This window comes from Xenopus laevis, chromosome 5L, assembly GCF_017654675.1.
Source record: "Xenopus laevis strain J_2021 chromosome 5L, Xenopus_laevis_v10.1, whole genome shotgun sequence".
Lineage (NCBI taxonomy): Eukaryota > Metazoa > Chordata > Amphibia > Anura > Pipidae > Xenopus > Xenopus laevis.
Window position 1 is genome coordinate 138498461 of NC_054379.1, and position 26808 is coordinate 138525268.

The window sequence follows — 26808 nt, forward strand, 5'->3', positions numbered from 1 at the left end:
TCACCGGAAAAGGCGAGAATACAGAACCCAAAATCTGGTAATTCCCAACTTCTACACAAGTCAGTCCCATTGCATGCTGGATATTGTAGTCTTACATAAAACCTGGCAGTCTGCAAATTGTCAAACAAAAGCTACATTACCCAACATGCATTGGGAGACGCAGGCTTGGCACATTAGGGCAAGGATAAACTTTGTCTGGTTTCCAAAGTAAAAATCAGCCAAAGGCCCAAAAAGTAGCCCAAACCCGTACCCTGGGTAGTTTGTACTTTCAAAATCCGCCTGGACTTTAAATTAGTAGTACAATTTGGCTGGAAGCCAACCAATCTTGCAGCCCTGTGTCTGACTACTGTTACTTTGTATCCACAGCAATCTGTCCTCAGCCTGCATCCTCCAATCCCCACAATTCCCTGCACACGTGATTTCAATAAGGAAAGGAACATCACAGTGCAATGCATTGTGGGTTATGTAGTTCCTGCATGCTGTCTGTAAGCTGTGGGGAAGTTGTTACAATTTGTAACATCAGTGTTTAGTCCCTCCAGGATTTCAAATGATGCAGAAGGAGAAAAACTGTTAAAAAGCTGGATTTCAGCATAGAAAATGGTAACTGTGATGGGTATATCAGAGGTTTCTGTGTTATGTGGGCCTCTTTATCAAATTTTGGTTTGGAAGCCGGAGTTCCCCTTTAATGATGCAAACCCTTGCTTTTTTATATTTTTTTTATTTATGATTAACTAACTTTCCAGTGGAACAAACGTTTCCAAGCCGTCATTCCCTCTGGTGCTTCTTTTACAGCACTTCACTCAAGGTACAGGGCAAGGAAAGTCCTCGTCTCTGGTGTTAGACACTACTAGTCAATATAGTTGCCAATAGTGACGTGTGGGTCTGCAAAAGGTGACCCGACCCTAACCCCACGCCAGACCCCAATGAGCATGCTATCTGCACCTTACCAGGCCATCTCTGATGTCACCAGAAGAGGAGAGTAAGATCGGTGCATGTATATAATAGGTAGCAGGCATAGGGAATGTGGCGAGGCCCACTAAAAATATTTTGCCTGCCTGAACTCACAGGCTTGGGGTTAGCTGACACATTACTAATAGTTACTGTCCTTACACCCACAGCCAGCGCTCCTGTTCTCTGAAAAGCACTTGCTTGAGGCATGTTCTAAGGGAGAACCACACAGCCATGTTTCTTTTAGTCTCCCAGGGGTTTCTAGCAGTGATCCTGTACCAGTGCTTGTCAGTAGAGTGAAGATAGACCTTTTTTTACTTTATATGTAATGTTCCCAGACCACTAAATTAAATGTGTAGGAAGAAACAGGTGCAGTCTAAAAGTATTCCCTGGAGACCAGGGCTGTGGAATCAGTACATAAATCCTTTGACTCCCCAGTTTATGGTACCTCCAATTCCGACTTCATAGATTGAAGAAGTTAAAGGGGTTGTTCACCTGCCAACACTTTTTTTTTAAACTCATTTGGTTTCAGATAGTTTACCAGATTAGACTTTAACCAATTACTTTCTATCTTCTGTGTGTGACTATTTTTATAATATTGAAATGTAAAGTGTTATTTTTCACCTTCCAAGGGCTCTTACACATGAGCGTTCTGACCTGCGCTCCCCTGCGTTTCGTTTTTTGGCGTTCAGCCGCAGGGGAGCGCAGGAATAGACGCAAGTCATTATTTGAAATGGGGCTGTACTCACTCAGGCGCGTGTAGGCGCCGAACGCAGGAAAAATGCAGCATGTTGCGTCTGAACCTGCGTTCGGCGCCTACACGCGCCTGAGTGAGTACAGCCCCATTTCAAATAATGACTTGCATCTATTCCTGCGCTCCCCTGCGGCTGAACGCCAAAAAACGGAACGCAGGGGAGCGCAGGTCAGAACGCTCATGTGTAAGAGCCCTTAAGCAGCTCTGGGAGGAGGGGGCCACGTAAACTGTTCTAAATTGATACATTTACTTGATGCATTCCTTATTTTTGTCCCTGCTGAGGAGAATCCCTGAGTTTCATTACAGGCAGCTGTTAGAATTGATACAATAGTTGCTAATACGCCAGAGATGCTCCTGGGAAATGTATTAACTAAATGCTGCCAAACTGTAACAGATTAGAATCTGCACCTGAATTACTGAGCTGCCAGACTGAAACACCAGAGGCAGGGACATTAAACTTTAAACTTAGATTTTGGTAAAACAGTAAAAAATGGAAAGTGATTGGAAAAAGTCTTTAATTCTGGAAAACTATCTGAAACCAATAAAAGTTAAAAAAAAAAAGTGTTGGCAGGTGAACAACCCCTTTTAGGGCAGAGATACACTCTCAGATTCAGGGTGATTCGTCGCCTGGCAACAAATCTCCTCTTCTTCAGGGAGACTAATCTCCCGAAATGCCTCCCCTGCCTCTCCTGCCCCTCCGCCGGTAAATTGCCAATGGGATGGCACTCGGAGAACTTTATTTTTCGAAGTCGCTTGAAGTTGCCTCACAAAGAAACTGTGTATACGTTCCCGCTTTCTGACCGCCCGCTTCGGATGCATTGTGATCCGATCGTCACCCTAGGGCCCACGATCGGATCAGCCCGATATCGCCCACTTTAATGTGGGCATATCGGGGAGAGATCCGTTTGTTTGGAAATATCGCAATAGCCTTTAGCGCTGCAGTATTTCTGGTCAGGTGGTCTCTGATGCAGCACAGAGACATCCCAAAATGGTGTTTGAAGGCAAGTGATGTAAAAGGACAATATTTACTTATATATACAGTATATATATTCCAGTTTGGTAAGATTCTTTAATATGCCAATTAATATGATATAAACTGTCTGTTGCTTAAGTATTCATTTTGGGGGTATAGTTTTCCTGTAACAGAACTTAGATTAGATGGTAAATACAATCCAAAATTAACTGAAGTAATGTTTTTAGAAACTTCTGCCATATCCTCCTTCATAGAAGATTTAAAGGATCAGTAACATCAATTTTTAAAAAATTCATTAGTATAGAATGAAAAAAAAAACCCACAAAGACATATTAAACTTTTAAATCGCTAAGTCTTTATTAAGAAATAACTTCGACACAGTGACGATCCATCATGTGGCGCTCAATTTCTCCTCCTTGGCTATCTCCTATAAGGAAAGCAGGGAGGAGAAATCGAGTGCCAAACAATGGATCGCCAGATCACCTTTTCTGAAGAGGAGCACAAGCAGAGTTTCAGTAAGTTATTTCTTAATAAAGACTTAAAAAGTTTAAATAGCGATTTAAAAGTTTAATATGTCTTTGTGGGTTTTTTTTCGTTCTACACTAATGAATTTTTAAATAAAAAAATTGATGTTACTGGTTCTTTAAATCTGATTTGATTTTTCAGTGTTTGTATTTAAAGTAATGAGGAGTCGGAGTCAATACATTTTTGGCAACTCTGATTCCAGATATCCAAAATAGCTTCCAACTCTGACTGCATAAAGATGTGTTTACCTAGAAGGTACCCTGGGCCAATGGCACTGTCCCCTTCCCCCCCAGGTTTGGGTTTGTGGAAAAGCCGACCCACACCGATAAACCGATTTCTTGTTTCAGTACAACTGCCCCTGACCCCCATTAGTAATGGATCATTGTACACTAGGGAAAGTATATTTTCATTTTCCTCCCCTTAATTGGCCACCTGCAACCTACCACACTGCAGTTAAAGTTGTACCTGGGGTCCACCTGCACAGTCCAGATATCAAGAAGAATCTGTCCGAAACCCAACTGCAGAAAGCATTCAGGGGTACCGACCCTCTGCAGGACTCCACCATGAGGGGTTGGATAGGAGTCGACAGGGAGATGGGGCAGTGACAGCGGGGTGGGAATGGGGTGTGTTTGGGGTACAAAGAGCAAGAAAGTCTTATCATTTTTTTGTCTAGGTTACACATTGATAATATCAAAATATCAGAATTTCTGGTTTCAAAACCAGAAATTCAGCTCTTAAAAGTAGAGGAGCAGCTTTTTGCCGCCCCTGGAAATGTATCTGGCGCTGCCGCCTGAGGCGAGCGCCTCAGGCTGCCTCATTGGCCGAGCACCCCTGACCCCAACTAAGAGGCAAAACAATCCTACTGAGTTTATTTCATGTTTTAATTAATTTTAAATAGATTTACAGTATAAAGATCAAAATTACTGAAAGATCACCCTGGAAACCCTAGGTCCTGAGCGTTCTGGATAATAGTTCCCATACCTGTACTTAAAAATTACTTGGTTGTGCTGCAGGTGCATTGAGACTCTGCAAACTTCTGTCTTCTATTGTGCTGTGACATCATGCACTGTATACTGCACTCATCCTGCATTTTCACTGGCCTGCAGCTTCCAATTGTTCTGCATATCCACACAGGGACCAGTCTGTCTTTTGATTAGGTATATTAAACTGTTTATTTCAGATAAATGGTAGGATCTTGACCAGACACTCATGGAGGCAGTCATATATTAAAGTATTTTTGGGAACTATTTAGATACTGCTACAAGGTTGTTTGGCTGTTGGTACTAATGGTGCATTAGTACAGACTCTATCAACTGTAATTCTAAACACTCTATTTCGACTGTAAAGGTTTTTAACAAGGGGCAGGAAATGGCAGTGATTCTATTGAAAGCAGATCTGCAAGGATTGGCTACTCCCCTGAAAACCTATTTTTTGCCTAATGAAAGAAAATATAATTCTATAATTCCCAATATACATTTAGTACTGTATCTAATTGCAAGTAAAAGCAGTGTTGCCCCCGTGGCTACACAGCAGCTTGTTTATATAAACTATAGTAGTAGTCTTTGTGAAGCAAACACTCCAGTTTTACCAGTGCAGAGCAACACTACATTATTTATTCATTACTTAAAAAAACTTAAATTTTTTGATGTTACTGTTCCTTTAATGCAAAGTAACAAGAGTAGATTCTCTTTCAAATGCAGGACAACAGAACATTATAGTTTAATTAATTGAATACACTTTTATTTGTTGGTGTTACTGTTCCTTTAAGAGTGCAAGTGAAAGAGCAGAAAGGGATAAACAAACACTGCTCGCAGCATTGCTTCAGAAGTGAGGGCAAGGAGTGCAGAAAATATCAACAGCCAGACATATACTGCATTTAATACCAATTACATTTTTAAAATACTATAACTTTGAAACTGTTGAATTTTAAATTCATGTATAGGAAAAGTTGTTTGGAACTACATTTTCTGCTCAAACTGTCAAACATATACCGACGTAGCAAAGCATTAATCTGCTTTGATAAAAGAGTCAATTCGTTAAGCAGTTTCATGAAAGCCAGGAACATGTATCCTTGAAAAAATCTGAACTTCTGAGAAACCCTCAGTGTTTTTGAATTTTTGTAATTCTGCCTTGGTGTAACAAAATTTTACACTTCGTTTTCTACAACATTTTGTGTACACTTTTGTAGTTGCTGACTTACAAAGCATAGCATTTCCTTTCTCCTCCCACTTGCAGAACCTGATTAGCAGTACCCTGTCTGCTCAGCACACTCCGCACAGGTAACATCAGGCAATGTGTATGGGACGCACAGAAAGTCAGCAGATAAGGAGCTATGGCAGGGTGCTGCAAGCAATACACCGATAACTGGAAATATCCAACAATTCTTCTCTGCCTCTTTGGATTTTTTGTGAATTTGAGAGCTGTGGAACCATTCTTTGCTGCATATCTTATAGGACCACATCACAATCTGACAGCTGAACAGGTAAATTAATCACTATTGTACTCAAGGTGCATAATAAGGACTATATATGCAGCCAGTAACTCTCCAGTGTGATTCAGATTTTCTTTATGGCCCATAGTACATATTTAGAGCAAGAGTAACATGCAGTGTTTAAAGGTAAACTGGAGTTAAATCTAAAATGAAAGGAATTCCCATTTCCAGCTGATCATATGATACCATATTTAAGCACAGACATATTCATTGGGCATCTTAACCACCAGCTGCCCATTTAAGCATGTCTGAGCTGCTGGACTTAGTAGGATCCATGCCAGCTAGAGAGGGTATGAGGTTGATGGGCTGGAGACTGGAGGTTGATTCAATGCTTACTGCCAGTGAAGGATTTAATACAACATACCCATACACTGTATTGGGGGCTCTGTGATTTTGAAAACAAATTGTGTGGATCAAATTTAAAATAGTACTAAACCAAATCCATGATTCAATATAGGATTCAGCAGGTTTCCTAGCTGAACCAAATCCTTAAAAAAACCTCTTCCTTACCCTAATATTGCATATGGGTTTGGGATTCAGCCAAATCCTTTATGAAAGTTCAGAGATTCGTCTGAATCCCAAATTAGTGGATTTGGTGCATCCAGAATTTAACGCTTTCTTAAGCATTAGATCCATGCAAAGGTTAGTTGTCAAACACTGCATTGGGGAATTCCTGTTTGACCAGTTTTCAAGGTAAATAGTTTTAACTGTCATTGTTCCAAGGCTAACATTCTAAACTACACACATCCAGCAAAAAACAACAGAGGCTGCCTTGGAACTTTCCTTCTGGTCTAGCCATATGGACAGCTGCTGTTGCTTTCTGCATTCTCTGTGTTAGTTTAGGACTTCTGTGCCCCCCACCTACCTGCTGTGTCTGCTTACCATGTGTAAACTTTAAATGGTATCACTACAGATGCATTGTTTAAACCTCATTCAGACTAATCCCCTGCATTGTTCACACTTGTGACACCCTAAAACCCTGTACTGTTCACACCTGAGACCCAGACTGAAAATACCCACATTGTTCACCTGTTGACACTATATACAAAATGCTAAAGGGGCACCAGCACTGTTCCTGATAGGTTTCCTGTCTCTTGCTATGTTCTGCTGTCCATATGCTCTCTGTGTTGGCCTGCTCTGCCTGTGTGTGCCCTGCTCTGCCTGTTTGTGCCATACTCTTCCTGTGTGTGCCATACTCTTCCTGTTTGCCTGTGGAACATAAGCCTGGTATTTGTTCTGGGGGTTTGTTAGCATTTGAAAATAAATTATTGTTAGGGGCCCCTAAGGTGTTTAATCATGTGCTGGGGGGTACTGTGTTATCCAAGGGGAAGAGGAGGCATATGGATTTAAGGGTATTTCAACTTTTTTCACATATGACTGATAAGTGATATTCCTGCAGTGAGCACCAATCATTTGGTTTTTTGGTGTGCTACCACAATTAATGTGGACATGGTCTTGTGGTAACATGGGTGTGGTTTAAAGTGGGTGTGGTTTAAAAACAGGGAGTGGTCAACACTGGCTTCCATTATAGCCCTCCACTATATAGGCCGGAAAAATTTCGACCCTCGGTACCACAGAAGTTGGACAGCACTGGTCTAGGACATTTAGGTAAAGTAGTAAACAGTCCAAGTTCCAAAACCCACCAGCACTCCCTGGCCTCTCCGATACAAACTGGCCCGGTGCACAGTTAAAAGGGATCGGCAACCCTTAATGAAACACGTTAGCAAGAAGAAAACCGGCACTCAGAGCTCAATGCATGCGGGCAAAGCCCTGCGTGTTTATTGCAACGTTACATTTCGGGGGCGTGCCCCTTCGTCAGACAGCAAATCACACCACAAAGTGAACCTTTTAAACATTCCTTAATGCATATTCATGAATTTACCCACACATGATTGATAATAACTTAACACTTAATTAATACAATTTAAGAATCTGCTCATGCATTAATAATCATCAGTGAAATTACCATAAATAAATGAAAATAGTCCAAAAAAAGTCCAAATAAAGTTCCCAAGGTTTTAGACAAAATTAGAAAAAAATTGAAAAAAAAAATTTTTGAACAAAATTTTTTGAGAATACTGAAAAAATTCCTGTGAAAAAAGTTAAATAGTATATCAGTATAAACTTTAAAACATTCCTTTAATAGCTTAAAACCATTAAAAACATTGTAGCATTCTGTCCAGGCTTGAAACACTATCTTGCCCTCAACCTTATCACATCAAAAGATTATTTTTTACCTTGCCTTTGCAACAAATCAATTCAATTTCTCAATATCTGCAAAATAGAGAGGAAAGGCAACATATTAACATTTTTAAGTATATTTAAAAGTAGCAAGGGATCTCAGAGATAATAAGCTAGATTGAATTCCTCATTCAGTCCACGTGGGACCCTTGTTTGCAATGCCCAGATCCAGTGGCATTCCCTTTGTAATAATAATTTTTTATTATCTTGCTGGTTGTTTGGGGTAATCTTCTCAAGAATCAACCATCTTATTTGTGCCACCCTGTGACCTTTTTCAAAAAAGTGTCTGGCAAAAGCCGTTTCCCTTCTTATTTTATTGGTTTCATTTACATCCTTTTGATCAACAGGGGGGTGGTAATTTATATGGATTTTGTTGAGAACAGTTTCATTCATAATAACAACCAATATAGTCCGTTTATCCATAATTATATGAGATACGTGGACGATACATTTTTTATTTGGACTGGGTCCACTGAGAAGCTATTTGAATTTCTGGAGTATCTCAATATGACGCATAATACCATTTGTTGCAAAGGCAAGGTAAAAAATAATCTTTTGATGTGATAAGGTTGAGGGCAAGATAGTGTTTCAAGCCTGGGCAGAATGCTACAATGTTTTTAATGGTTTTACGCTATTAAAGGAATGTTTTAACGTTTATACTGATATACTATTTAACTTTTTTCACAGGAATTTTTTCAGTATTCTCAAAAAAATTTGTTAAAAAAATTTGTTAAAAATTTTTTTTTCTAATTTTGTCTAAAACCTTGGGAACTTTATTTGGACTTTTTTTGGACTATTTTCATTTATTTATGGTAATTTCACTGATGATTATTGATGCATGAACGGATTCTTAAATTGTATTAATTAAGTGTTAAGTTATTATCAATCATGTGTGGATAAATTCATGAATATGCATTAAGGAATGTTTAAAAGGTTCACTTTGTGGTGTGATTTGCTGTCTGACGAAGGGGCACGCCCCCGAAACGTAACGTTGCAATAAACACGCAGGGCCTTGCCCGCATGCATTGAGCTCTGTGTGCCGGTTTTCTTCTTGCTAAAGTAGTAAACAGCACAACATTTGCTCCAGGTACTGTAAACCATTTAGCTTTCAAACATTTGAAATGTTACCTGTAGATTGGCTGCACTTGATTACTAGAACTGGAGCAAACTTTGCACCTTATTAACTTACGCTCTCAGAATTGTCGCATGGCGGCGAATCGTTGATCCGACGCGACACGACTGTCGGATGCAGACGCTGCGTGCAGTCAGTTATCAATTTCATCACTATTTTAAGAGATCGATTTTATTATTTTTCCCTTCTTTTGTACCTAATAAAGACAAACCTGTGACTGCAATTTTTTCAGGGAGGGTCTTGTTAAACCAGAAATCAGTTTCAGATGTATTTGTACAAGAACAATAAGTCATGTGTAACTTTCGAATCATATGATCAACCTTTTTTTTCAATATTAAATTGCTACTCTGCATTGTGGTTCACCTTCAAGTTAACTTTTAGTAAGTTATAGATTGGGCGATTATAAGCAACTTTTCAGTTGGTCTTCATTATTTTTTTTTTTAGTTTTGTAATTATTTCCCTTTTTGTTCTGATTTTTCCAGCTTTCAAGTGGGGGTTACTGACCCCATCTAAAAACAAATGCTCTGTAAAGCTACACATGCATTAATATTGCTACTCATATTCCTATTCATATTCCAGTCTCTTATTCATATCTTAACATGGTTGCTAGGGTAATCCGGACCCTAGCTACCAGATTGCCTATACTGCAAACTGGAGAGCTGCTGAATAAAAAGCTAAATAACTCAGAAACTATAAATAACAAAAAATTAAAACCAATTGCAAATTGTCTCAGAATATCACTCTCTACATCACATTTTAAGTTAACTCAAAGGTGAAGAACCCCTTTAAGTGCCCTTACACACTGGCATTTCACCCTGCTTTCCCATGCTCTTAACCACAGGGGAGCGTAGGTCAAAATGCAGCCCGTTCTTTCCTGTAGGCCGTACTGACATAGGCACAGCTAAGTGCCAAACACAACCTGTGTTTGGTGCTTGGATGTTCCAGTGTCAGTACAGGCCTGTAAGAAAGACTAGGTTTCATTTCATCCTGCAGTGGAACGCAGGAAAATTAAGCTCAGGGGAACACAGGGCAAAAACGCCCATAAAGTCCAATAACAACAAAAAGGAAATTACTTCATTTGTGAAATCCAGGTGTGGGTATGACTAATGTTGCACTAATATTTATCTTCTGTTATAAACATGGTAAATAAATTAAAAGCTATGTATATAAAACTGAAAGGACTTCATGTTCTAAAATACACCTTTAATTCTACTGATAACCATGCATTTTTGGATACTAAACACCTGCTACAGTAAAATGACCTTCCCTCTGGCTGCGAAGAAGAACATGGAACACTCCAATACCTTATATACTAACGACAGACCCCAATATGTAATATGGGGATGGTGCACTAGAATTAAATCTGATGCTTAACATAATAAATTATTAAATGCAATAGATGCAATAGATATTCAATAAACAGAACATTTTATACGGTGCCTCCTAAAAGACTGGCATTGTCCAGATGTCAATTGGGTGGGTTTAAAAATCCTGTCGGATCGAGGACCATATCGGTTCATTGATGCGGCGTGATTTGGCTTAGTACAGCAATGCCTCCCTAGACAAAAAAAGGCTGTCTGATTATCTCTGGCTCAAACAATAAACTATACAGAGAGCGGACAAAATTTCCTTCACCTATCATTGCTCATAAAACTAGTTAATAAAACATACCTGTATTGGATTCACGTGGAGAGTTGAGACAGACCTCCACATGAAAAAACATTCAATCACGCTGTTTGATGATGAGGTCCATCTGTCATTGCTATTTGTGCATCAGATAGAGTACTATACAGCGACCTATAGGGCATAGGAGATAACAGGTAAGCTATTTGCAGTCATGAAAAAGTTTGGGAACCCCTCTCAGCCTGCATAATAATTGACTCCACTTTCAACAAAAAAGATAACAGTGGTAAGTTTTTCAGTTCCCAGGAACATCTGAGTACTGGGGTGTTTTCTGCAAAAGATTTTTAGTGAAGCAGTATTCAGTTGTATGAGATTAAATCAAATGTGCAAAATGTGGGTAACCTTGTTATTTTGCTAATTTGAGTGCATGTAACTGCTCAATACTGATTACTGGCAACACCAAATTGGTTGGATTTGCTTGTTAAGCCTTGAACTTCATAGGCAGGTGTGTCCAGTCCTGAGAAAATGTATTTAAGGTGGCCAATTGCAAGTTGTGCTTCTGTTTGACTCTCCTCTGAAGAGTGAAGAAGAACACCACATTCCAAGAAAACACCTGCTACCCACTGTTAAATGTGGTGGAGGTTCCATCATGCTGTGGGGCTGTGTGGCTAGTTCAGGGACTGGGGCCCTTGTTAAAGCAGAGGGTCGGATGAATTTAACCCAATGTCAACAAATCTTCAGGATAATGTTCAAGCATCAGTCATGAAGTTGAAGTTACAGGGGTTGGATATTCCAACAAGACAATGACCCTAAACACACTTAGAAATCTACAAAGGCATTTATGCAGTGGGAGAAGTACAATATTCTGGAATGGCCGTCACAGTCCCCTGACCTGAATATCATGGAAAATCGATGGGATGATTTGAAGCAGGCTGTCTAAGCTCGGCAGCCATCAAATTTAACTGAACTGGAGAGATTTTGTTTGAATGCTCAAAAATACCGCCATCCAGAATCCAGACACACATCAAAGGCTATAGGAGGCATCTAAAGGGGGGTTACATTTGCAAAAAGAGGCTCAACTAAGTATTGATGTAATATCTCTGTTGGGCTGCCCAAATGTATGCACCTGTCTAATTTTGTTATGATGTATATTGCATGTTTTCTGTTAATCCAATAAAATTGATGCACACTGCTGAAATACTCCTGTTTCCATAAGGCATGTTATATATTAAAAGAAAGTTGCTACTTTGAAAGCTCAGCATGGTTTTCAAATGAGGTGGTGCTAAAAACGCTCAAATGCCATTTATGGATTTCTATACAAAATGAAAACTTTCATTATGTAAAATAAACACAGTGCTAATGTATAAATGCTGATAATTTAAGAAGTTTGAGATATATATTATAATATTAACATTATATATATATATATATATATATATATATATATATATATATATATATATATATATATATCTACGTATCAGGTTGCATACAAAATATGCTATGAGTTTTTAATTTCACCTGGTAGAACAAGTTCATTCAATAAGTTTATCTGCTGACTGAATACCTTGTCTCACCCTCCCACAAATAAAATGGTCTGTAAACTGGAAATGTCAAATGCAATAAACCCATTGGCAGCTAAGATCTCTTCTCTAATGCAGTTTAATAGGTTTTGTTTCATTGAATATATAATTTAGATTAACTACAAAGTGTACATCAGTGGTCTGTTAAGGTGGCCATACAAGGGCAGATAAAGCTGCCGATATCAGTCGTTTGGACCAATTTGACAGCTTATCTGCCCGTGTATGGAGGCTTCCGACGGGTCTTCCCGATTGATATCTGGCCACGATATTGATCGGGAAGGTTTGATTTTTAACCGAACGACCCGTCGGAGCACCTTGGCGTATCGTAATTCGATCATTCGGCCATATGGCCGAATGTTCGAATTACCCCCAATATAGCCATGCCGTTACTGGCATATTGGGGAAAGATCCGCTCGTTTGGCGATGTCGCCAAACGAGCGGATCTTAGAGTCTATGGCCAGCATTATGCTTACCTGCTGGGGTTGTTAATAGCCACTCTCTTATCTGGTTTGCAGTAACCACTGTTTACACTGTATGATGTAGAGGATTTGCCAGAAGCCACATGCCTCAAAATAAAGGGGCATTTTATTATGCTGTATAAAATGAAATTCACCAAATAAAAGATGTTAAAAGCTGTGTAAAATGGAGGGGCGGGGCCGCATGTAGAGCAGGAAAGACGTGCTACTAGGAGCTCCGTACCGGACCCCACTGTCAGCCCATTAAAAGTGCATCCTGAGGGCTGGGTAACATACCTGCAACCTCCCCTGCTGCTCCGCTGTCTACCCCGCACTGATCGGTGCAGTTGGAATGGGCAGAAACCGCAATCACACGCCAAAAACGAGGCGCGCACGAGCTGAGGCAAAAATCCAAGATGGCGACCGCAGGCGCTCTGTAGACGCCGTACAGCAGCAGCAGCAAGGTGAGCAGCGCACTCGAGACATAGGCGCTCAGGCTGCACATAAATTGGAGCGCTTTGTCCGTGAGCCTGGTGTTGGGGGCAGCAGGGCCACAGTTAATCCCCCTGTCCTGGAGGTGGCTGACGCAGTCATGCAGGAACCCCATGTTTCACTGGAGGTGGGGGAGGGGGTAAGCACGCAGCAGGCTGACTTGCTAGGGCCTGGGGACATAGCACACAGCTCTGCCTCTACCCTGCTGGAGAGTAACACCCTGGCTGAGATAGTGTCCCTGCTGCACAGCAACCATGCCACCACTATTGGCAAAATGGATGAACTCCGCTCTGACTTTACCATACTTCGGCATGACATCCAGAACATTAGAGAGCGCACCCAAGAGGTCGAGAGACGTGTGGGTGAACTTGAGGATACAGTTAACCCTTTCCAGGAACGGATGCAGTCCATGGAATCAAGGCTGGCCACTACGGAGGCAAAAGCAGATGACCTTGAAAACAGGCTGAGACGTCCTGAGGTCTTTCTAGAACAGTGGCTCCAGAGAACCTTCCCCTCGATCTCTTCACCTACATTTGTGATTGAACGCGCCCATAGGGTGCCTGGCAGACCTCCTCCACCGGGAGCCCCGCCAAGAACCATGATTGCACGGCTCCTCAACTACAGGGACAGAGACAAAATACTACAAGAAGCACGGACCAAAGGGGACGTCATGTATGAAAACTCCAGAATATCTGTCTACCCAGACTACTTCATTGAGGTCCGTAAACTACGCATGAAGTTTGCAGAAGTTAAGAAAAGGCTGATACAACTACAGATGCCGTATGCCATGCTTTACCCGGCTAAATTGAGGGTGGTTGCTAATGGCCAAACCCACTTTTTTACAACGGCCAGGGACGTGGACGCATAGCTGGATAATAGACCTGCGAGATCTCCACGCAGATAAGTATGAGACTAACCCCAGCACAGCTATATTTTATGATGCTGTACTTGCATATTTCTGCCTTAGGATGCACACATATATATCCTGTGAGGGGACCGGCACGGGGCCCACCATTCATAACTGACACTGATGAGCATATCTTTGCCTTTTGAGACTCTGGTCTTGTTACTTTTACTGATTCGAACAGTTCTTGGGAGTCAGATCCACTACGGGTTGGGGTTGGTGGTGGATAGGGTGGGGGTAGGGGAAGTTACACTGCTTTACTGCTTTTGTTTACGCTGCACCACGTGAAAATTTACTTGCTGTCTGGGCTACCAATTCTGGTGCCACTAATGAATGCATTATGGTCTTGGAGGTTGGACGGGTAATGGGAAGTTATACTGTAGTTTATGTGCTATCTGATTGTAATGTGTAGCATTAAATTGCTGTCTTGGAATGTTAGGGGAATGGGTGACCCAATCAAAAGGGGTCTGGTGTACAAATTCCTGAGAAAGCAGAACCCACAAATTATACTGCTTCAGGAAACTCACTTAGATGGGGGTAAGCTCATGACACTTAAAAAGCCGTGGATAGCGGCGGCATATCATGCACCTTACTCCAGCTACTCTAGAGTGGTGTCCATCCTCATAGCGAAAACGTGTCAGTACACCCTGCACACTGTGATATCTGACCCTGGGGGGAGGTTTCTGATACTACACCTCTCTATTATGGGCAGGCAGTGGACGATTGCCAATGTATACGTCCCCCCTCCATTTTCAGACTCCATACTGTATACGATAATGAGCAAAATCTCTACACTGCCTATGGCGCCCCTACTACTTATGGGTGATTTTAATAATGTGCTTAACAAGGCCCTGGACAGATTGCCAATTCCAACTAGATCTGACTCAGCACTATTGAAATGGGTGGATACGTTTCATTTAACCGACCTGTGGAGGGTCCGCAATGAAGGGGTTAAACAGTTTACTTGCTTTAGCTCTGCCCATGGTACCCTCTCTCGCATAGACCTAGCATTAGGGTCACCGGAAATTGCACGGGCAGCTACGGGAATTCAAATTCTGACCAGGGGGATTTCAGATCACTCTCCCCTTAGCCTTACTATTCAAGTCAGTCCTGAACCCCAAGACAATACATGGCGCCTGAGTCAACACTGGATAAATCATCCAGATCTTTTATTGCCCATAGCCTCCTCAATTACTGAATTCTTAGCAATAAATGCAGGAACAGCTACTAACTCCATTGTCTGGGATGCTCTCAAGGCTTATATCAGGGGGGAGTACTCTATGCTAATATGACAGGCCAAGAACCAAGCCGTAGTACATATGGAGGGGAAACAAAAGGAAGTGGAGTCCAACCCCAATCCGGCCACCATGGCTGCCTGGCAAAATGCACAAGTAGCTCTCCTTCTAGCCCAAACGGAGGCAGTTAAGAAAAGTATTATCTACCAAAAAACAAATGTCCTTGAGTCGGGAGATAAATGTGGTAAGCTACTGGCTTACCTTAGTAGGGACCCTGCCCAGCACACAGCGATCCCTGTAATAGAACAGAGACCAGGGCTCCCTACCACTGACCCCAGGGAAATAAATGACACATTCAAGGACTATTATGCAAGCCTTTATAGCTCCAAACTAGAATTTAACTACGAGGATATACTGAGGTACCTGGGCAAGATAGATATGTCAACACTAGATATACAAAGTCGGCTGTTCCTGGACTCACCCATATCTGCCCAAGAAATTGCAGAAGCTATTAATTCCTTTCCGAGAGGGAAAACGCCTGGTGTAGACGGTCTCCCTATGGAATGGTATAAAACTTTTCAAAAAGAGTTGACCCCCAGCCTGTTACAACTATTTAATGACGTCAGAGAGGGCACCCCCCTGCCAGACTCGATGAACAAAGCCCTAATTATAGTCCTCCCTAAGCCAAATAAAGATCCTAAACAATGCGCCTCCTATAGACCGATTTCTTTGATGAACTGCGATGCCAAAATACTAGCAAAAGTTCTTGCCAGACGACTTAATACGGTTATTACCCAACTCATTGATATAGACCAGTCAGGATTTATTCCCGCAAGAACCACTGACATAAATATTAGGAGGCTGTACACAAATCTCACAGTGACCCATGACAACTCCACCACTAGAGTCGTTGCTGCCCTAGATAATGAGAAGGCGTTTGACTCAGTGGAATGGTCCTATCTTTGGGCGGTGATGGAATGCATGGGTTTTCCTGCCGGGTTCCTGAAATGGGTACAAATGCTGTATAGGGCTCCTGAGGCCACTATCCGCACGAATCACAACTCCTCCTGCCCATTCCGACTACACCGGGGAACTAGGCAGGGGTGCCCGCTGTCTCCCTTGCTCTTTGCAGTGGCCATGGAACCTTTAGCTTACATGATACGACAATCACCCAGAATAGCTGGCCTCAAATTGGGCAGGGTCACTGAAAAGATATCCCTGTTTGCAGACGACACGCTCCTGTATCTAGCTAATGCAGAAAGCGACCTGGGGGCGGCACTTGATATCATTAATGTACACACTTCCTACTCTGGTCTAAAGGTAAACTGGGGCAAATCTGCATTATTCCCAATAGACCCCCTGCCAACCCCCCCGCCTGTACTACCTCATGCCTTGAACTGGACAGACCGCTTCAAATACCTGGGCATTAACATCCATTTGGACCCGAGTAAATTTGTGGAGCTAAATTTATTGCCCCTCATTCAGGGGTTGGATCAAAAAATCAAAGCATGGACACGCTTGCCACTCTCCCTGATTGGGCGCATAAATTTGTTCAAGATGGTCATGCTGCCCAAGTTTACATATTGTCTTTAGACAATCTCCAGTGAAGATCCCAAACAGTTTTTTCAGAACTCTTAGGAGTTCCATTACACAATTGTATTGGCACCCGTCTACGCCAAAGATTGCCATGGTCAAACTTCAGCTCCCAACACAGGCGGGGGGACTGGCGGCCCCGAACCTTTTTCTATACTACTTGGCTGCAAGGCTGGTCATAGCAAAGTGGTGGATGACCCCATCTCTAGATAATCCTGCTACTCGCCTAGAGGCCCAGGCTATTGGGTCATACGAGGAACTTAAAAATCTCCTTTATAGAGGATGCCAATATACAGCAAAAGCGACGCCACTTATGAGAGAAATAGTATGGGCTTGGAATACAGCTCACGGTCTCCTTCCAAAACCGGTAGATTACTGCTCGAAACTCACACCCATATGGGGCAATCCTAAACTACCGCACATGCGAACCATTCCAGACCCCCAAGCTTGGGCCTCCTGTGGCATCAAGTACATGGGAGATATTATGGTTGAGGGTAAACTGTTGGATTTTGCAGAGCTTAAAGCTAAATACGACCTGCCCAATAAAATGTTTTTCCGTTTCCTTCAGCTTAGGCATGCCACACAATCACAATTTAGGGGGATGCGGGTAACGACTGAGCCCACTCAGTTAGAAGCAAGAGCCCTCACTACTACACACGTGAAAAGTTTGTCTGGTTTTTATGCCACTCTAATAACGGCAGGGAAATCCCCTTTGGGCAAATTGCTGGGGAAATGGCATAGGGATATTCCTGAATTGGACACTGAGACATGGAAGGAGATTCTGGATTCCATTTTTGACCACTTAGTAGCGTCCAGAGATAAAATGGTACAATATAAATTCTTACACAGGGCATATCTTACTCCGAATGTATTAGCTAAAATGTCACCATCCCAGGTTGATGTGTGTCCCCGTTGCCACCTTTCCCCGGCAGATTTTATTCATATGGTGTGGTCCTGTACTAAGATACAGAGGTTTTGGAGTGATGTAGCTCAGTATATCTCCGACATGATGGATATTCCTCTGGTAGTAGAGCCTCTTGGGATGTTGCTGAACCATGTATCTGACTTAGCCCCAACAATGGCTGAGAAAGCATTGATCTCCATAATGTTCGCTTATGCCCGCAAATCTATTACCTTAAAATGGAAAGCTGACTTAGCCCCAACTATTCGGTTCTGGGAATCCCTGATCATCTCTGCAGTACCGTTATACAAACTTCTTTACACTAGAAGGGGCTGCCCGGCGAAATTTACAAAAATTTGGTCCCCATGGATGGACATTCATGAGAGTCCTGCTTGAGGTCCTAAACACCCACCTTAGCATTCCCCAATAGTGTTCATTAGATGGTACACCTGTTTCTCTTGGAACCTTAGGCACTCTAGGTAGATCTTGACAAGCACATAACGCAGTAAAGCACAAGTTGAGTTAGGTTGTTCTGGTAGTTTTATTGGTACAGTGATACGACACCATGCATTGGTTTATTGAAGGTATAACCGTGGAATGCAATAAACTCAATAATAAAAACAAAAAAGTGAAAATGATCCTATGTTAATGTATACTGCAATGGTCTCCAATGCTTGTTGATTGTACTCCTGTGAACCTGCTTATTGACCGTGTTTCTGTACTTTATTTCAATAAAGCTTTGTTAAAAAAAAAAAAAGCTGTGTAAAATAAATGGCAAATTTATCAAGGTATGTTTTATTTTACACCATGCGAACACCAGATTTGTCATCATTATGTTCACTACTTCAAACCTTTTGTAAGTAAGTTCTGCCAGACGTTGCTAAAAAAAAAAAAGCTTAAAACAATGATGCCATTTTTACGACATTTTTTACACGGTGATGTCCCGCAATGTGTAGTGCATTATCCTGCCTTTTTATATACTACACAATAAATCTGCCCCATAATGTTCTGGTATTTCCAGTAGAAAGTGTGCTTACTGTACATTGTGATGTGGTTACCAATAGCCCCCAATGTTATATTGCCATAGGTCTCTATATAACTTTGGCATATTACTCTGGTTACTTCACTCCAACTGTTGTAATTGCCACCTCCGACAATTCAACTGGCCAATTATCTGCTGCAGCATTATTACATCAAGGAAATGACGACAGCTGCTGAAAAGATGATATTTGAAAGTTTACTTCTCAGTAGAAGCAGGCAGGAGGAGGACATTTTGGCAGTCCTTCCAACTGAATGTGTGTCCTGCATTTTTAATCGGTTGTGCATGAACCCCTTCTGATCAGTGTCGGACTGGGTTGTCAGGGGCCCACCAGAAAACCTTAGACCGTGGGCCCACTTTCCACTCTACTCACTTAATCCCTCACTTAATCCTCCTAGTCTTTTATATCTACTTGCAATATTCTTCCATTATTAAGCATTTTCCCCATAAAGAAATAGGGAATGACCATGAAATAGGCCACATGGTTAGAAGCCAGAGGGCCCACCAAGAGATTTCCTGGTATCCAGGTGGGCCAGTCCGACACTGCTTCTGATACCCCTTAACCGTTGATGCTGAACCTACTTTCCTACAAAAAACACTGATGGCATCAAGGGGAAGTTGAGCTAGAAGAAATAAGTGAAGGGAAATCGCTGGTAATAGAAAGAGTGTCTTGCCAGACCAAACTCAAATGAGTAAAAACTACATTTCTTGCTCAGCCATTGTTCCAATATCTATGGTAGAAAATAAGTATTTGTCAAGATCTTAGCCTTAGTAACCTTCAAGTTGGGCTTTCAGAATTTCTAGTTAAGAAACCAGGCATTCTTCCCAAATCTTGCCCTAATTGGCCTTCAATGGGGTTTGTGGAAGACTGTAGCAGTCTGCTCAAGGATTCTTTAATAATATCATGGGTCTCTTCCTTATTCCAATTATACAGTAGCAGCTATCAAAATGCAGAATATTCAGCAGTTCCTGCCATGTCATCCTTGGATCTATGTGTAATGCTAAGCATCACATAAAAGTTATCCGAGAGACCGCCTTCACTGTAGTCCATCAGATCTGCTTTATTTTACTTTGATGTTTTGAAAGAAACAATACAATTAGTGTCATTTTTAATGTATCGTTCAATTTCGTTCTATATTTTTATATCTGAAACATAATTCTTCCAGTTCCCCATTGCAGGGCATTGCAGAAAACAGTTTTATAATTAAACTATATTTACTTTCAAAGATTGTGTTCTGTGTAATTGAAAATGCAGATGATGAAGCCTTGTCCTATTATAAATGATGTATATACTGATGTTTAACCTTCTCAAAAATAAGCTGTTATTTTTGTAATTTCTAACTTTACAGGTGTCAGCCTCTGTGTTTCCAGTGTGGACTTACAGCAACCTGGCATTGTTGCTTCCAGTATTCCTGCTAACAGATTACCTGCGTTACAAGCCAGTCATAATCCTGCAAGGCCTTGGAATGGTCATCTCGTTGCTTTTATCGTTGCTAACCCATGGTGTTCCAGCAATGCAAGTGATGGAGTTTTTCTATGGCATATTTTCTGCCTGTGATCCGGCATATTACGCCTACATCTACAGTGTGGTTGACATTGCACATTACCAGAAGGTAACTGGTTACTGCCGGAGCATAACACTGGTTGGTGTTGCCCTTGGTGCAGTGATTGGACAATTGTTAGTCTCCTTGGCAGGGATCTCATTAGTCTATCTCAATGTAATCTCATTGACATCAACCTCAGTGGCTTTTTTGTGCTCTTTGTTTCTTCCCTTACCCAGTAGGACCATGTTTGTTCACAGGAAGATGGCTGGAGACACTACAAATATATTATCCAAAGAGATGGAATCTCCTCATTCAGAGCAAATACAGAGTGTGACTATTACAGAAACTGAGAACAAGAGCAAGTGCAGTAATCAATGCCTCCAGTTACTATGGCGCCTGGGTAAAGAAATGAAAGACTGTTACTCCTCTATGCAAATCTTGTACTGGTCCTTGTGGTGGGCATTTGCAACAGCCGGATATAGTCAAATTATAAATTATGTGCAGCTTCTATGGGAACACATAGAACCTTCTCAGAAATTTGCTATGTACAATGGGGGAGCTGAGGCCATATCCACACTCCTTGGTGAGTGCATTGTGTGTTGATATCATTTTGGCATTAATTTCATCTACGATTTGCATTGTAACATTTCTGTTTTCCCTTGTTGTCAATTTAATGAAACCTTTTTTTAGTTGAGTACAGGTATGGGTCCGTTCTCCGGAAACCCGTTATCAGAAAGCTCGGAATTATGGAAAGGCCGTCTCCCATAGACTCCATTTTATCCAATTAATCCAAATTTTTTTCTCTGTAATAATAAAACAGTAGCTTGTACTTGATCCAAACTAAAATATAATTAATCCTTATTGGAAGCAGAACCAGCCTATTGGGTTTATTTAATATTTACATTATTTTCTAGTAGACTTAAGGTATGAAGATCCAAATTACGGAAACATCCGTTATCCGGATAACACCAGATCCTGAGCATTCTGAATAACAGGTCCCATACCTGTATTACAATGTGCCTCTGCCCTTATGCAATTCAGAGATAAATTCAGAGCTTTAAATCATTTTAGGTGCTGTTTTGTCTTTCTTGGTGGGATATGTGAAGGTGAACTGGGATGTGTTTGGAGAACTGGCTCTTACCATTTTCTCTGCCATTGACGCTGGAGCCATCTTCATCTTCATGGTTTACAGCAGAAATATCTGGATGTGCTATGCTGGATTCATCATATTCAAATCCTGTTACATGCTTCTCATTACCATTGCAACGTAAGTATAACTTTGTTGAACAAACAAATTACTGTCCATTAAATAAAAATGTAATGGATTTACTACCTCAAATTTATAATAAAATTATATAATGAACATTTAACATAGTAGAGAGCAAAGCACCATGATGTGGAATGACTGTATGAAAGCACTGTGTGAATTATGCACAGTAAACATGATAAGTAACAATAAAGCTCAAAAGGTATCTTGGTGTTGTTTTTCTCTTAAAGTGATACTGACACTAAAAAATTAATTTTTAGCATATGAATGTACATTAAATGTTACCTATAGGTCATGTTGATCATTTTTTGCTGAGAGGTTTGTTTTTGTATATAATTGTTAGTTGAAGTTCCTAAGCCTGACTCTCTGACACTCTGACACTCTGACTTTGCCAACCTGACTGTCCCATCTCAGCCCGTTAGTTACAGTTTCTAATGCTAACGGACTCCTGCTGCACAAATATGGCAGCCCCCTCATACAGGAACATGGGGGATCAGACAGGTAATGTAAAAGCATCATGCAAATACTTTATGGCAAAGTTAGAAGTAGCTTGCAAAGCCAATTTTATAATAGATGTAAAAAAAAGTTTAATGTCAGGTGTCAGTATCTCTTTAAGGGTGATGAATTAAATTTGCTGTATGTAAGTGTTTTATATACAGGTATGGGATCCATTATCTGGAAACCTGTTTTCCATAAAGCTCCAAATTATGAAAAGACCATCTCCCATAGACTCCATTTTATCCAAATAATCCAATTTTTTTTAAATGATTTTCTTTTTCTCTGTAATAATAAAACAGTAGCTTGTACTTGTGCCCGACTTAGATATAATTAATCCTTACTGGAAGCAAAACCAACCTATTGGGTTTATTTAATGTTTATGTGATTTTCTAGTAGACTTAAGGTATGAAGATCCAAATTACAGAAAGATCAGTTATGTGTAAAGCCCCAGGTCCTCAGCATTCTGCATAACAGGTCCTTTGCCTGTATAATGCTGGATAGGGTATATTTTTGGGTGTTTTATCGCTCATGGGAGAGGCGGTTTTTGGCAAAGCTCCCCTTCTGGTATCAGAGTATCAGGCCTTAATAAGTATAAACAATAATCTGATAATCTTTGCATCATATAGTATAGTAATATATCTAGTGCAGCGAGCTCTCTGTACTAAAAGAGATGGTTTATGAACTGGAAATTTAGCTCTTACATTTTCCAGGAGCAATTATTATCCTCATCACACACCTTGCAGGGTCAGACTGCGCCGGTGGGACACCAGAAAAAACCCAGTGGGCCCCTCCGGCCCGGAGCTGCTTTTTGTGCAAATCATCTTCCTGCCACCAGTCAAGGCAAAAACACAAGACATGCACGTGCGCACAAGCACTGGGGTTGGGTTAAACTAAGATTGCAGCAGGGGGCCCTGAAATATCAGCCCCGGTGGGCCCTGGGCCCCACAGTCCGACCCTGACACCATGTCAGTTACATTCAAGCCACAGACACATAAGGGCATATTTATTATGTGTAATTTGCTGAAAAAAATGGTGTAAAAAGATGTGTAAAATATCACGAGTGTGTAAATTGGGCCTTTGAGTACTTGAAATGCTAGAGCCTATTAATCCCAGTCTGGGCCTGCTCTATCCTACTTACCATCCTTGATAAGGGTGAAAATGAATGATTGTGCCTAGCATTTAAAAAGGGTACGTAGCCTATACATAGGAGAACACTTACTTTCTTTTCCAATAAATTGTTTTGTTATCTATAGGTACCAGGTTGCTGTAAATCTGAGCATGGAACGTTATGCACTGCTCTTTGGCTTCAACACTTTTGTTGCACTAGTTCTTCAGACAATCCTGACTCTCATTGTGGTGGATCCTCGAGGCCTGGCCCTGGACATTGTCACACAGGTACAGTATAGAGCAAAATAAGCACCCCCCCCGTATACTTTGAACTTGTGAAATATCTAGAGCTAATACACATTGGTGCTAATTTGCAGGGCATTTATTAGATCTTTGCTTCTCTAGCTTGTAGACTGATCAAAACGAAGATTAGTGGGTAAGGGCACTGGTGCAATTTAGCACTTATATTAGTAAATGAGCCCCTTTGTCTCAATGACCACAAATGACTGATGACTATGGAACAAAAGGTGTTATGGAACATGAGGTTTTATGATTGCAGCAAGCCGAGAATGACTTTTTACATACCTCCCCTGATTGTTACTGAAATGTCCCGACTTTCTCTTTGATCTCCTGCACTGAACAGCCAGAAAAAAGATACGTTTCTAAAACTTAATTGGCTTTTGGCAGAGAGCCCAGAATATGTGGAAGGTGCACTTAGAAACATTTGTTACAATTAAAGATAAGCAAAGAAACAATTGTAACAATTTAAGATAAGCAGGTCTCTTGGGGAAACTGTGACTTGCAGTTTAAAGGGCAACTCACCTTCATTAGCAAAACTGTAATAACACATAAAAACCACAGAAATGTGTTCAAAATTTCATAACCTGCCACATTTTTAAAATGAACATGGTAATTTGGGGGTGTGACACAAAAAAATGCGGCTTTTGTTCCTCTTTCTATTTCCAAAATGCTGGGAGGTATGTTGCTACATCACAGCATACATCCAAATATAATACAAAGCATTTATTCACATATGTCAACCCAGTTCTGGAAACATTTAGAGAGGCACAACATTTGGCCACTCCTAAACAGACCACAAATCTCTCAACATTTATTTATTTTAGACACACAGTAGTCTCATTAAAGGGAAATGAATTAAGTCAATGAAGCAGCTCAGCAACTCAAAGTTTGAGGCATGCACCTTCTTATTGTTTTCAGTTGTAGGAGGAAACCTCAATTTAGTACCACATCACTGGCTAATGACCACATTCATTAAAATGCAGTGCCGCTGGTCAGTCTGCATTTTTGTCATGATTTGCAAATTAGGCTGACTTGTGCTCTTAGATTTTATCCCTTATTTTGCCTAAGGTCTTAACGATATACAAAGGGATATTTTCTGCAACTGTGGATATACGAGTATAGCAATTCTCACATACGGTACACCATTAACAAGGGTATGTCTTTAGTCATTTAATTTGCCATAAACTTTGCCCAAGTCTTATATCAGCTTGGATCAAATTACTAACTAGGTTCTCTGCCTTCTTAAGGCTCTCATACACGGCAGTACCGTAACTAGAGGGGGGCAGGCCCTGGTGCGTGACGCGCAGCCGGGCCCCCGCCCCCCTCTGTACACATCGGATTTCAGTGGCGCGCGGGCTGCCAGGGGGCCCTGCTCCCCGGAAGTTCCGCCACTGATACACAGGCAGGTAAAAGAAAAAAACAGACCGAGTCGGCAGCTTATTGACCCGTGTGGGGTCATCCGACGGGCTTTCCCGATCGATATCTGGCCGAAAGTCGCTGGAAATTTTAATTGCTGGCAGGCACCAATCCAGAATACCAAAGAGTAGAATCCAGGAGCACAAAGTTTAAATAATACAAACATTTTATTTTACATTATGTATAAAAATAAAAGCCTTACGCGTTTCATGTCACCAAGTGCTTGATGCCTGCCTGCAGTTATAATTTCCAACGCCTGCCTAGTCTCCACATCACTGCCTGGCAGTCAGTCAGATCACCTCTGTGCTAGTGAACGAGGGCAGCTCAGGCCTGGACAGTAGCGCATAATGCTGTGCAGTTATTTATACAATATTCTTACTTACTGCCGATCTCTGCATCTGCACTTAAGTTAAGTGGCTGATTATTAATACTTTTCAAGAAATTGATTTTGGCTACAGCTTTGTATTTGGGAAAGTGTGTACTTTGCAAAGTCCTACCACGTTGGTAGAATTAGACAAGTGGTATCTCAAATAACCATTATGATTCAGACATTTTTCCAGGTCTGGAGATCCCAAAATGATGCACTTACATACCCAAGTGCAAAGTTGCAACAATGTGTGTGTCCAACCCTCCAAAGGAACATAGTAAACTTGTGAAATAAACAAACATTTTAGAGATTTACTGAAAACACTGACACTGTTTTTTTTTCTCCGTTCTTCTTGCAGTTTATCGTGTATGGAAGCTACTTTATTGTTATTGCTGGGATTTTTTTTGTAAGGAGTATGTACCTCTTGATACCCCTGTACTGCAAGGGGCCAGTCAATCAGCTACAAAGTGCAATAAAAGCTAAAACTCATCATTATGGGATAAACTGATGACTCTTCATCTGCCTGAACCAATACTGTGCATACAAGGATACTGCAAGAAACCACTGGGCTTGCAGGCACTCGAGGATTCTACAAGGGCTGCAAAAATCAAAGTTAAAAAAAGTGTTTTTTTTAGAGAATTGCATTTAAAAATTCAGTAACTCCATTGACTTACTCGTTTTGTGCCCCAAGGGCAGGTCTATGACTACCCTTTGTACGTGGTGAGTGTATCCTAAAGTGGTTTCCTTTGCCCTTCTTCATTTTGATTTTTTCATACAAGGAAACATACTGGGGAAATCACCTACCACACATCACATTTCAGACAAGCTTGTCCTTGTTTGTATGAATGTACTTTATTCATGTGAAATATGTAATGTTACTAACTGTCACTGTTGGAAGTAGGAGGTTACTGACTAAATAATGTTTTCCTGCTGATACATACCATTGTGCTTCCAAGCTATTCAGGACAAAGTATATCAGGATTATTGATGGCCAGTAAACTATAGAGTTCATTGCTGACGCTGGACAATGCTCTCAAACCCCCCCAGAACAGAATGGTATTTGACTGCTTAAAGCACTTGACCAGGTATCAGCCTGATAAATACTTGACTGATTGTCAAGAAAATGTTTCTGACAGTCAGGAATAATAATTATTATTATTAACAACTCTATCCTCACAGTCGTCTCCTATAGGCCGTCGGGTCACTGACCCTAACAAGCAATAACGTGGCATTTCTTTTCGGACTGAAGCAAAATATAAGCTGCAAATTTGCACAAATTTTTCATGGAAACAAATTCATGTAAGGGGAAATTTCCCCATGACTTGTATTGCCTGTTGTGAACCATTAAAAAATGTTCTGTGTATTTTGTGTGTACATGTCTCTTGAAGGAAAGTCATGTTTCATTGAGGGTGCCAAAAGT

The 26808-nt window shown here is 41.0% G+C and overlaps 1 protein-coding gene across 2 annotated transcripts; it reads left to right on the forward strand.

Annotated features, from left to right (window-relative positions):
- The first annotated feature begins 4936 nt into the window (after positions 1-4936).
- Positions 4937-26748, forward strand: slc19a3.L (solute carrier family 19 member 3 L homeolog). Of its 2 annotated transcripts, XM_041563472.1 has the most exons (6): positions 4937-5027; positions 5436-5682; positions 20239-21016; positions 21505-21700; positions 23452-23593; positions 25747-26748. In XM_041563472.1, exons 2-6 carry the CDS (start codon positions 5533-5535, stop codon positions 25894-25896), a joined length of 1416 nt encoding a protein of 471 aa, XP_041419406.1. In that variant the 5' UTR covers positions 4937-5027; positions 5436-5532; the 3' UTR covers positions 25897-26748. The 2 variants fall into 2 exon arrangements, with proteins under 2 accessions (XP_041419406.1, XP_041419407.1); XM_041563473.1 differs by lacking the exon at positions 4937-5027 and having other exon boundaries at positions 5245-5682; positions 20239-20833.
- Positions 26749-26808: the final 60 nt, after the last annotated feature.